General features: G+C 36.5%; 1 protein-coding gene across 27 annotated transcripts in view; it reads left to right on the top strand.

Moving 5' to 3' along the window:
• The window catches only part of LOC123499994 (actin-binding LIM protein 3-like), a 222,757-nt gene extending 209,576 nt beyond the window's left edge, over positions 1-13,181 (top strand). For 17 of the 27 annotated variants that reach the window (XM_045248568.1, XM_045248566.1, XM_045248572.1 and 14 more), the window contains 5 exons: positions 987-1,084; positions 2,528-2,597; positions 4,016-4,056; positions 7,279-7,470; positions 8,132-13,181. In XM_045248568.1, the coding sequence (XP_045104503.1) occupies positions 987-1,084; positions 2,528-2,597; positions 4,016-4,056; positions 7,279-7,470; positions 8,132-8,245 (515 nt within the window). In that variant the 3' untranslated portion in view covers positions 8,246-13,181. Of the gene's footprint in view, positions 1-986; positions 1,085-1,720; positions 1,819-2,527; positions 2,598-4,015; positions 4,057-7,278; positions 7,471-8,131 lie in introns of those variants that run through there. The other 10 variants (XM_045248565.1, XM_045248562.1, XR_006673143.1 and 7 more) reach the window with 9 other exon arrangements.
• Positions 13,182-13,582: the final 401 nt, after the last annotated feature.

Genomic DNA, 13,582 nt, shown 5'->3' with positions numbered 1-13,582 from the left:
TCTTCACTGGTCTTAGGGAGGTGTATGTGTGCTTGTTTTTAATGATCATATCTTAATATCTTTTTATTTTTCTTTGTTTGCATGTTTGCATTTTCCTTACTGACCTAAATATTTTGTGTTCTCTCCCTCCTGCTCCCCTTTAATCACACTGTCTCCTGGCTGCCTCGTGCTATCATTCTTTTTTCCCTCGGCTTCACCTCCTCACCCTCTGTATTTCCCTGCTTACTTATGTCTGTTGGTGTCCTTTCCCTTGGTCCTCATCTCCCTCATTACTCATTTCTCTTCTTGTCTCCTCCCTCTCATCCTCTCTTCTTCTCTGCTTTGACTACTCTTTCAAACACATTACTGGTGATGGACTTGACAATTACGATACATAACACTGATGATGATGGTGACGGCTGATATTCTTTGGGTGTGTGGATGTTCATATCTAATTGACATACTGGACAATTATGCTACTTATCTCACACATCTTGATTATTCATGACCATACACTGAACTACTCATAAACTCAAAATGACCTGACCTCTTGGTAATGACCCTTTTGTTCCCCCCCTCGTCTCATTCCCCCTCCCCCCCTTGCTGTCCCTCACCCTGCTGATTGTTACTGTTGATTCTTGCGACAATCTTATCACCTCAACTGACTTGATTCCTCACCATGGTATGTTTGACGTATATTCATTCTTGTATTCTGTATACTTTCTCCATCTACATCCTTTTGTTTTTTTTCTTTTATGTTTTTTGTTCCATTTTGCTATTATTTTTTCTTCTCATGTATATTAAACTTTTTCATTACTCTTTTCTTTTTCATCTTCTACACTTTTCTCATACCTTTCCCTGTATACTTCTGATATCAATAATCCTTGTACATTTTTCATTTCCTAATTATTCCTTTTCTATCTTCCCTTCCTGTTTTACCATCCATTCTCCTTCTCCTCATATTCCTTTTCCACCTCATCTTCCCACCACCTGCCCCTACCCCATAGTTGTATCAGCCCTCCGTGGAGAGCCTAAACCTGGTTACGGACTCAAGTCCTCCACTCTGCCAGCGGCTGGACGTAATGGTGGCTCTGCTGGAATGATGGTGAGTGAGCATAGTGTAAGACTTTAGGCTCCGTACTCTTCTTTCCACTGTTTTCTCTGGCAGTGATGTGGGGATCAGTCCTTTCATCCCAGTGAGTGTCAGTTCATTGCTGGTGATGCTGGTGTTGGCATTTAACTTCTCCAACAGTCTCTCTTGGAAAAGGAAAAAAAAGTCCCACATATGTTTGAAAAACTTACTGATGCACTTTTAACCACTATAAAATAAAGAATAAAATGTTGATTTATGGCAGGTGATAAATACTTGATCATTATCATATCTATGCTACATAATTAGCAAAACTACAAATTAGTATATTCAACAAATAAATGAAAAAATTTGTGATGTTTTGCCAACCACTTCATATATTGGCCATCAAAATGAATGTTGTGCACCATTGTTGCCAATCTTGCAATCAATCAATTTAAAATAAAATGGCACCCTAAAGACAAAGCAAAATTCTTGTCTTGTACCAAAAATTTTTGGCTCTAAGTTACTTTAATTGAATTAAAGGCATAGTTGGTCAAATGATAAAGTTAGCACACCAGCATTGCAACTCCTGGGTGAGCCAACTGATCCTCCATGACTGTGGCCGATGGGAGTTTGTGTACTGACATGTCCTGCCTCCGTGGCCTTCAGTCGTCAGCTCCCTCAGGCAGCCTCCAAAGCCGGGCTACGGTTTTTCACCACGCAACACGTTCTACCGCCAGGGCCTTGGATCCTATTCTGCACTCCATGTAAGTTCTCGCTTTGCTGTGCCACAAGCTTCAGGTTGTGTTCAGTGCTGCTCTTCTTTTGCCCTGCCAGTTTTTTTCATTGAGAGACCAAATTCAACATCATCTTGTAGTATTGATAACTTACTGAAATCACAATAACAGCTTACTGATAAAGTTTATTGTGTGACTCTTTATTAACTCTGAAAATGTTAATGTTAAATTTTGCCTGATGCTTCTTTATTGTTATTTCTTCTTGCTTGGTGTTGCTTTCTTCTCTGCCTTTCCTCTCCCCATAATTCCAAGGCCTGTTTTTTTTTTTTTTTTTTTTTTTTTTTATAAAGTTAAGTAAACATTTTTGTATTTATCATGATATGTAAATACTAAAAAGATATTTGGGAGCTCCTTCTGGAGAATGCCATAGATTTGACAAGCAGTATTCTACTCTTATGTTTTAGCCATTGGATATAAATTATTCATAATTACTCTGACTCCTGAATTGCATTACCGCCACTTAGTGCAACAGTTCTTATTACTCCTTGAGCCAGGGACTGCTACCAGTGTTTGCACACAGCTGGTTGGGACTGGTAGAGGAGCTTCAGCTGTCCCAAAGAGTGTTGTGGATTGTCATTGTATGTTTAGATTCTGCTGGACAATTGTAAGGAAGCTCAATGTAGGGATATTGAACATTTATCATTGATATGTGGCCCTCATTATGACTTTGTCCCTTCAGGGTGACTACAGTTTCTCCGGCCTAGGAGAGAAGACACAGAGCACTGAGTTCAGTAGCGCTCGCTCAGACGGTGAGTGTCCATTTCCTTCCCTCACAGTGTCCACTAGACAATAGGATTGTGTGTTGATATGTTAGTTCCTGTAGATCTTTAAAGAAATATTCTTCCTTGAAATTAATTCATGTATTGTCAGGGGCAAAGTGAAAAACTACTTTTCAATACAGAATGATTTACCACCTATACTGAAAATCAAACACTCAAAATCTAAGTATTATTGAAAACAGTGTCAACAGATTTTTTGAAAATTAGGTGATTATATATATATATATATATATATATATATATATATATATATATATATATATATATATATATATATATATATATATATATATATATATATGAATTGATAAATAGACAGGTAGAAAACAAAGAGAGAAATTTGTATATCTGTATAATTACATTGTATTCATTTACTTATTTATTTTGTATTTCAATGACCAAGTAGTATATTTCCCTACAACTTTTGAATCCATCCCTCCATAAGCAGTGTTCTCTATTGTTTTGATGCTGACCCTTAAGATAGTGTCTCTTGCATATATTGCTTCTTTAGAGAGAGAGAGAGAGAGAGAGAGAGAGAGAGAGAGAGTGTGTGTGTGTGTGTGTGTGTGTGTGTGTGTGTGTGTGCCAAGCCAAGCTGTTGGCCGTGATACCCTGCTAACTAACAGTCCATGCTTCAGTGCCTCATAGTTGCCATTGATGGCCTTGCTTAGAACCAACTGAGGCCAAGACACACACAGGGGATCAATAGATGTGATACCAATAATGTTCATTGTTTGAGGAAAGAACCAGGGAAATAGATGAATGTTTATGTTTTGATTAATTTAGGTTCTGTGGGTTTTGTCAAATCAGCATCCATATATTTGATTCTCAACTGTTCTTGCTCTCTTCATTTCTTGTGCAGTTAGAAAAATTTGTTACCATGTTCACAATATCTTGGAACAAAGGTTTCAAGGAGTTGGCAATTGCTTGAAAGTTTTGCCTCAACAATTTTAATACTTTCATGGTTGATGTGAACATTTTTGTAAGTTATCCTCTTGAATTTTATTATTGTATTATTCTTATATTAATGTTTTGTATTTAAGTCTAATTATTTAGTATCTTTACCAAAGTACATCAAATTTTTTGGCAATTCACTGTAAACAATCAAATTTTTATTTTTTTACTTTTTACTAATAAGAATGCACAGAAATCCTCTGTATAGAGTATTTCTCTTTCCTCTTCTTTCTTTACTTTATCCACATGTTACTTTCTTTAGTACACAGTCTTTCTCCTCAGTGATCCTTCTTCAGTCTTTTTATCTCTAACTCACCACACTCCTGGTTGTGAATGTGGAGCACAGGGATGTAGCCACACCAGAAGTACTGCAGAGTAGGATCAGGAGTCTGTACGGAGGATCTGTGTATTTGACTGTGGTTTTGGTCTCTCAGTTTCAGCAGGTTCGCTCACAGAAGCCGATAGGAGTGCATTGGTATGTATTGAGAGCCTGCCTGTGGGGTACACCAGAGTAGTGCCACTGAGGCAATAGTTTATGTGGAATGTAGGACTTTGGGCTTGATTCATGTTATGTTTTCCTATGTGACTTGACAGTGTTGTGTGCTGTCCGTTGTCTTAACAAGAACATGTTATAACTACTGTATTTATAGTTCTGTCTTGTGACGCATTAGCCTGTTGTGATGGCCACCACTTAACTCTGTTGCTTCTACTGTAATTTCTGTCTGCAACTTCAGTACATACATGGATTCTGGGGATCGTAGCAAAGTTTCCTTTCAAATCTCCTTTTTTCTTTTACAACTATTTTTCTCTTTACCCAATTTTTATTTAGACTGGTCAATTTTTATGGTTTGATTAATTTCTATTTCAGAGTTATTTTGCATTTTGGTTGACATCAAAAGAATAATATGTATAGCAAACACAAATAAGAATTAGCCATTCATTATGTGTATGATTCTCAGTATAACACATAAAAAGTTGATCTTGAACTGACATGTTATATTCATTGCAGAGCAGCATTAGTAATAACAGATTGTATAGTGCATAGTGTTAGCATCACATTTGTCAAGCCCAGAATCATCCACAAATTGTCCCCTCTTTATAACAGAAACTGACACATTCTGGCAGTAGGTCTTGCTATGGCATGCCTGTGCACCCTCAACCCCATTCATGCCCCAGCCAGTAGTGACAGTAAGCTTTTTATTAGGGTTCTGCATTCTCTTGATGTCTGCATCATATTTCCGCTACACAACAAAAGTAACACATACAGTAACTGTTCACTAACTCTACCCACTGAAAATTTGGACTTCAATGTTGCAACTCTTTTGGCTGTCTCTTATTAAATATGTCAGTATTTAGAAATTATTTCAGCCAATGAGTGATCAAAAGATTGTATTAAAGATAATAACTGCAAAATTTATACTTCCAGTATAGATTTAGTTTCTTTAGGAAATATTTCTTTCAGTAGGAAAGCATTCTACAGCCTTACTTAGAGCATTGCTGTGTTAGGGTTTCATGTTGCAGTAGACAGTACACTGCTGTAATAGTGCTGTAGTATTAGAAGTGCCAGGGAATGGACTGTGCACAAGTAATAGTGCTCTTGTTTTCTCTTAGATATAGATCTCTTCTTAACTCATACTTTTTCCCAATTTCTTTTCCCTCCAGAATATATACTGGAAGTTTTATTTTGCACTCTTTAAACATTGTATGCATAACATCCACTGGATCATAACCATGAAAGCAGATGTACATGCACAATGAAAATATTTGTATGTACACCATGCAAACAGTCTGTATTTCGGAATCAGGTGGCTCTTAAAATGTTCTTAAAATTATGATTTGATCAGTCACTAGCAGAAAGAGTTGCATGTAGCCCAGGATGTGAATATTCTAAACAAAAGTTGTGACAAGCAGAAAGCAAAGATGGAGCAAAGAGGACAACAAGTACACCACTGTCATAAATTTACAGGTCTTTGTTCCTAGACTTTAGTTTCCTGTTGGTGTCAGACAAGACTCAAGTTTATCATGCCCTCCTTTCTGCAGATGGCTTGGTTTCCTGCATATGTATTTGGTTTGCACGTTCATACTACTACTATTTACCATTTTATATGATTGCAAAATGTGGGCATTTATCAAACACCAAGTGAAGGAAAACTTAGGTAATATTAGTGCCACCTTATTGCACAGTTTTTATGATAATGGTTGGACAGATGAATGGCTGCATTTTGCTGTTGTATGGAGAATGTACGTATACATGTGTTACAGTTTTTCTTTTTGGGAGATGTCCTCAAGTTCTTTTTCCTTTGTCTTAAAATATGCAGTTCTTGGTATGTTTATGTTATATATTATTCCATCAGTAAAGTGATCTTTGAGTCCCTTAATTCTGAGGAACTATAACAGAATTAACAACCTTGCTGGCTCATGTTATTTTAGTGATAAATGAAGTCTAGCAGTTTCCGTTGAGATCATCTTGCTTCAAGCTATCAATCATTGGGTTGATGCTTGGATATTTTCTGGGGATTTATCCAAACTACATGACATACAATACTACATCTGTTGCTACTTTGCTGTAAATATGTACTGATAAGTCTCATTTTTATTTGGGACTCAGTACAAATCTTTAATATAGTAACATGAGACATGAGTGTGTTATTATATATATTTAACCTTTATATTTTAGCATAATTATATATTAACCATTGTTTTAATGTTTTGTGTGTGAATCATTCAGTGTTTAGCACCTTAGTGCACCATAGTGAGTGATGCAAGTGTATGTAAAATTAACATCCAATAACATTCATGTGTAGTACACATATCCAATCAATGCTATCACTATTTTTAAAACACAAAGGCATGTTCTCAGCTTCTGTAGATCTTTGGTAAAAGATTCACGAACAGAATATATTTAATTTCATTCATATGAGCATATTGTTCAAAAAGCAATCAAATATTTTCTTATTCAAAAGCTTTAGATATTTTTTTCACCATGTTCCTGTTGCTGTATTTATATTTCTGCACAACTACATTGATTTCATCCACTCACACTCTAACTTCAATTCATTGCACCAAATGGAGTGGGATTTACTATGGTGACAGATATGAACCTATTTAGGATCCTATTTTTGGAATCATCCTGTACCAACAAGATTCATTGCACATTATTAATTTAATGACATTTTGTACTTTCACATTGTTCATCACACTTAAGTATGTATATAGAACATATAATTAATGAGTGGTTAGCTTAATAACAAAAACATTTCAGGACTATCTGTCACCCTGAGTACTGTATCCCTCTCCACATCTGCTACACACATATGACTGGCTTCTGGAGTCATCAATGTGAAGTGATTCACATGTCCCTTGTGATAAAGAAACACATTAACTTGTATCAAAACCCATTCCTATTGCAGTATAAAATAACACATTAATCAAAGAAAAAGTAATTGTAATTCAGAAAATCAAATGCAATATATGAATGACTCATTGGTGGCTCGACTGGTTGCAAATTACCAGGCTGTATATATGTATCATGCTATAACACACACACACACACACACACACACTCACACTCACACACACACACACACACACACACACACACACACACACACACACACACACACACACACACACATTTACTTACTTACTTACATCTGGAGATCAGTTTAAGGATGGTGACCAATGAAGATGTCCACAGAACGCAGAGTTGTGTGCATCCGCAACATACAGTAGTGGCCTGCGTGGCTACTCTTCATACTCCCCACATCTGCGTCGTTCACTGCCCAACATGCACCATATGTCTTCTGAGCCTCCCAAGATTTATCCTGCCCATCTTCTTCTTGTATCTAATTATCGCCTGCCCAACGATGTGGATCGCTGCCACTTGGAGGTTGGTGAATATAAAATGTTCATCTGTATTCCATCACTTTCACAGTCATGTCTGTAGTACTTGATGTGTTACATTAATCTTTAATGGTTTTTGGGATGACAAAATAACTTTAAGGCCATTTCACACCAGACGTGATGTTAAGTGAGACACGCTATGCTGCCGAGGTGGACTGACTTTGTTTGCCATGGGCATGTTCACACCGAAAGCTATGCCTGTCTACGAGGTGCGAGCTTAACACACTTGACAGTCTGACAGTCAAGGAGTCAGGTCACTGGGATCAGAGTGACATGTGGGACAGTGTTAGGCAGAAGGCAAGACTCTGGATCCAGATAAGAGCACAGAGGCAGGAGCCCAAAGGGGGCATGAGTCATCCAAGTTATGGCTGGAAAAATCACCTGCCCACTCATCTTGGAAGCGATGCGAGTGGTGTGGCAAGCGTGTGTTCCACACCTCCGTATCCAGTGTAATTACAGCTATTGGAAATACACTGAGGCAATTGTAAGCCATGTAGCTTTGCACCAAATGTGTGGCATGTCTTACATCTGGTGTGGAATGGCCTTTATTGGCAAGAATTTTATGTTTAAAGAAAATTTATATTGTAAGCATTTTTTGTTGTCATTGATGATTAAAGTACATTAATGTTCATGTTATCTCTCCACAGCGTCACCTCTCAGATACTGATTTTGAAATGGTGTTCCACATGACCCGGATGGATTTCTACCGCCTCCCTGAGTGGAGGAGAAATGAACTTAAGAGGCGAGCCAAATTTTTCTAAACATAATTAGTATTTGTTTCAATAAGGAATCAAGACTACTGTACCTACATTAATGACTATTTTCACTTATGATCATTTTAGTTCTCGAATTATGTATCTGCAAGTTTTTTATTGGAATAGGAAAAATGATGAGATCCAGTTTCAAATGTTTTAAAATACATAGCTATGTATATATTTTAATTAAAAATGTCGTGACTAAATTATGTTAATGATCAAGTAAGAGTTTTATCAGCAGTTGTGGAAGACACAGAATCAAGCTGACGTTGTTATGAAGACTACTCGTACACAAGCTGCAAAATGATTACAGACGGTGCTTTAATCAATTCCATGTGACGTATATTTGTAGCAAATATCTGTGTAGTATTTTGTAATGCCTATTGTAAAATATCTAATTAGGTAAAAACCCAGAGTGGTTTTTTGTATATCACTGGAGCAAAACGAAAATTCCCTAGTAAATTATTAATCTTACAGATATTTATAAAGATATTTTTAAATGTAATTGAAAGAAATTATGATAGGTCAAACTATTTCTTCTTGGGCAGGAGTGGAATCTAAAGGTGACCACACTGTACACTTGCCTGGCCAGAGTGCTCTTGGCTACTTGAGTGTCCTTCCTCTAGTCTATAGTTTATTTTTTTCTCAGTGGATACCATCTAGAATTTTTTTTTTTTTTTTTTTTTTTTTTTTTGTCTGTTGAAATCTCTTAGTGTTGTAATTTGGTGCTTATGTTAGGCAGTGATCACAATGATTTAAAGTGTTTCTGTAGCTATCCAAGTTTGTATACCTACTAAGTATGACATTATTCACACAATCCTTTAATTTTAGCAGTGTAAATATGACAAAGAAAAAGGACTTATAAGTGACTCTGTGTCATCGTGGCTTGTTTTACCACATCCCACAAGAATGGTAAGAAATTCATTGACTTCTGGCTGTCCGAGTTTCCTCTTGATGACTGTGTGTAACCCTGTCTGTACATAGTGCCTCCCTAGAGCTTCACACAACATGCAGTGAGTGGTTGTGACCCTCAAACAAGGCAGCCAAGGGTATGCTGGGAAGGCTTCATTAGTTTATATATTGTAAAGATCCTTTGGGAAGGGGAGAAGTCTTCCTTCATGAAGATCAAATTAGGGAAATTTTTCTGCTGTCTGTGCTTGTCAGAATGTTACTGCAATTGGCATTATCTTCAGCAAAGATCCTTATCAGATTACAGTAAGAAGGATGTTCACTTGTTATCACCCCTCATGAAATTCATAAGGTATTAGAATGTAGGATTACATGTTACTGATCACACAATTAGAGCAGGTGGTTTGTGACTGTGTGTGTGTGTGTGTGTGTGTGTGTGTGTGTGTGTGTAAAGATGAATGTGTGTTTACATAGATGTGTGTGTACTGGGTGTGTCACTCCCAAGGTGAAAGGAACTGTGTGATTGATTGTTACATCATTCTGTTAATGCACTGGCTACATCAGTGGTTGTTTAAAACTGCCAAGCTCTTTTTTGAAGAACATGTTTTATACTTCAGGCTTCTTATGGAAGTGAATCATAATCAGGCTTTTTATGACAAATATTATCCTAGATGTAGTTATTACCAGTAAGGATGAATTGTGAGACTGCAAAAGGTACAGTTCTGCTAATTTTGTGTGATGAGTTTTACACATCTGTTTGAAGCCTTTATAGCCCCTAGTGTGTAGGTATGACAGCCACACTGAACCTCACTGCTCCTGCAGCCAATCACTGCTGATGCTTCAGGAACACTCAGGTTACAGTGACATTATATGATCATTTTTGCTTTGTTTTCTGTAGTGGTAGACATTTTCAAGCCTCAACCCCTCTACATTTCTTTTCTTTCTTTTTTCCCTTCATTTTTTATGTCCAACTGTAAGAATAATGATTCTGTATGGTGCTGTGTTCTTTGTTTATCTTCAAGCTCTTTTATGTTTTTCCCATTTAGTAAATATCATCATTATTATATATTTTTGTTGTAGATTTTTGTGCTTTTTCACCTTCCAGATAAAAAGGACCAATGACTAACTTTTTGGACAATTATCATCAAAACTGCAAAAAAATACTGTATAGGATTATTATTGTGATTTGTTGGCTATTTTTGAAATGTGCAGCTTTACGAGAGAGATGAAGATATTTATATTTTCTACCATACTCCTTGATCTGAGTTTTTATAATGTTAAGCAAGTCTTCATGAAACAATATCTATTACACCTGAATGTTAATTAATTTGCTATATTCTGTTTTTGTGGGGAGAGGGAGCAAAATTAAAAAGCTGCTGCTAAATAGATTAATTATGCATATTCTTTGTATAATAAACCTTCAGAAACCTTCAGAATACCTTGTGAATCTGAAGAAACTGGCAATACATTTGTCAAGGTCCCAGGCACATCTGCAGTAACTCGAGATCTAAGATCAGTTTTGATGCAAATAGAACTTTCTTTTTTTTCTTTTTTCCTGAAAATCAAATTAATGACTAGTCGAAAAGTTCATATAAGGCTTCTGTTTACAACAGAGTTAGTGTGGAAGTAATGTGTGTGTGGTGAATTCAACAAAAAGCAAGGTGTTACAAAGCATCTTGAGCTGAATGTACTGAAATCTGTGGCATCACTTCTAAATGTAGGTAACCTTAATGTTGTCACTCATTGTTATACACCCAACATGCACATACACACATACAGAATGCTACACCATCTACTGATAACTGCCAGGTAAATGTTGTCATAGCTATCTTGAGCAGACCAGCTGTCCTTATTTAGTATCTTGTTGTGCTGGTCACACTTCACTAGATATCTGTAATTAGAGTTTGTTTAGTTCCCCATCAAATCAGTCTGTCATGGTTACTTCTATATTTCATAGCTTTCTGTGCCGAGACAGATGATAGTTCATTTTATAACTACTAATTCCAAGAGCACAATGTTTAGCTACATCCTCTCTCCTGTGTGGTTTAATCCTGATTATTGTGGATGCCATTCCTTGGGAGGCCACTCTGCCTTCACTGCACACCTAACACCAAAGGCACCAACGAGAAGGCTGCTCACCTCAGAAATTGCAACCCAGTATACATATCAGATTTCCTGAACTGATATTCTATCCAGAAGTGTGCTAAATCATCACTTGGTGGACATACTACAGAAACACTGTTTTCCAAAGGCGTGTTATACTCAATAGAGTTGTAAGTTTGGCAGATGTGCTTCAGCTGTGAATAGCACCCACAAGTCCTTGCATGGGTACTGGTGGCTTGCTTTCCCTCCTTTTATGTGCTAATTAACACAAGGATTGCTGTTAATAGTCATCTCATTATTAACATGGGCAAAGCATGGGTAGTGGCTAGTATGGGCAACAGTAAGTCTTTTTTATTTTTTTCCATCATCATCATTATCACCTTTGTCGTAAATTACCATAACCTTATCATTTTCATTATTGTTATTTCAAGTTTTATGTAGCTTCATCAAACAGCAGCAGCATCAGCCATTTTATATTATCAGTCATATTATGTACAGACAAATATTCACTCGACTCTGCTCATCGGTCATCATCACCATCAGGCCAACAGCATCATGGTCACACTCACATTCCTCAATCAGCCTTGGTTAGTGAATAAATAGAGACAGCAATAAGATGGCAATTTCCAAGACTAGAGTCCTCAACAACACTCACACTTACATAACTACTTGGCACCTCCGTTAGCTGTATAGGAGATCACTTACACTTCTCTGATTCTCCCTCTTTTATTTCTAGACAGATTATTATTGTTCTTTCACAAAAGGAAAATTTGTTTTATATTCATGTTACAAAGCTTAACTGGATTGATTATTCTGTAAAGTAAGCTTTTCTTTTGTGAAGACTTGCTTGACTTTGTGACAAGTACCTAGGGACTAATCTTAATTCTCCATTTAATTTTTTCCCCTTGCTTTGTAAATACTAACTTTCAATTTCATTTGGACATTATACTTCTGCAACTTTCTTCAATGTAGATTTGGTCCATTTCATAAAACAAAAATTATTATTACCTTTATTTATTTGTTTACTATTAATAGTATCACTATTTTTACTACTAGTGCTACTACTACTACTACTACTACTACTGTCATCATCATTTTTATTAATGTATGATTATAGAATCAATATTTTGGTCTCAGGAAAATACAAATGAATGGGAACTTCCAGGCCAAAGTATTGTTCATCTTCCTAATATTGATACCCAGTAACTGAGTCCCCTTTTTTCAGTTGAGTTGCTTTTATATGTCCAAGTGTTTTATGTAATTTTACAAGTCGATTATTAAGATGATATGTTCTGCTGGCTTTGATCAAGACCAAAATGCTACGTGAATTACCTTTCTTACCCCCAATACTGTATAGATCACCGTTCAAAAATCCATTCTTTTGAGCCTAAACACTACCTAACCAGACTCGAAAAACCCCATGTGTCGCTTGCGTGTCGCGTGATCCAGTGTGCGGCAGGAGTGGTCGCGGCTTCTGTGCTGTCAGTAGGAATATCACCTCAGCCCACTACTCAATCAACACCTGTGTTCTCAATAGCATGCAACTTGTCATATATATATATATATATATATATATATATATATATATATATATATATATATATATATATATATATATATATATATGAAATTATATATTGTAAACACGTACTTTTTACATCCCATCACTGTGTATTTTGAGGTGGTGACAGCGGTTACACACTGAAGCCAGTGTTTCCCTTTTGTGTGTGTGTGTGTGTGTGTGTGTACGCGCGCGGCAAGCACAGGCCAGAGCCACTGGCTGCTAGCGAAGACCAGTGACACATCAAGGCTACAGACAGAAATTTACTGTTTTGTAATCGTGAGATGCATCTCCATATGCTTACAGTAACTGCTTGGGTTGCTATAGTCTGTAGGAAGATAAGGATAATCAATAATTGACTCTGCTTGAGTTTGGAGTTTTACTAATCCCAAAATTCTCTCTCTCTCTCTCTCTCTCTCTCTCATCGTACGTATGTGTAATATATATATATATATATATATATATATATATATATATATATATATATATATATATAGCAATTATTTAGGAGTTGAAATTATTAGTTCGAGATGATTCGAAGCGTGTTATGAATAAAGCCTCGGTTGTGGTGGACGTGCAATCTTAGCAGCCATTTGCAAGCAAATCCCAGGATATGATACAGGCCGCCGCTGCCTTAAACTGCCTGAAACCAAGGTTTGTATCATGTTTGCTCATTATTAGATCAGTGTGTTCATGGAAGTACACAGTATATTATTACTTATAGTAAGGAAAAGTAATGAAAAGACATAATAGTTCAACAAATTACGAGC

Source organism: Portunus trituberculatus, chromosome 50 (genome assembly GCF_017591435.1).
Source record: "Portunus trituberculatus isolate SZX2019 chromosome 50, ASM1759143v1, whole genome shotgun sequence".
In the NCBI taxonomy this organism is placed as follows: domain Eukaryota; kingdom Metazoa; phylum Arthropoda; class Malacostraca; order Decapoda; family Portunidae; genus Portunus; species Portunus trituberculatus.
This window is presented reverse-complemented; position numbering and strand designations above follow the sequence as displayed.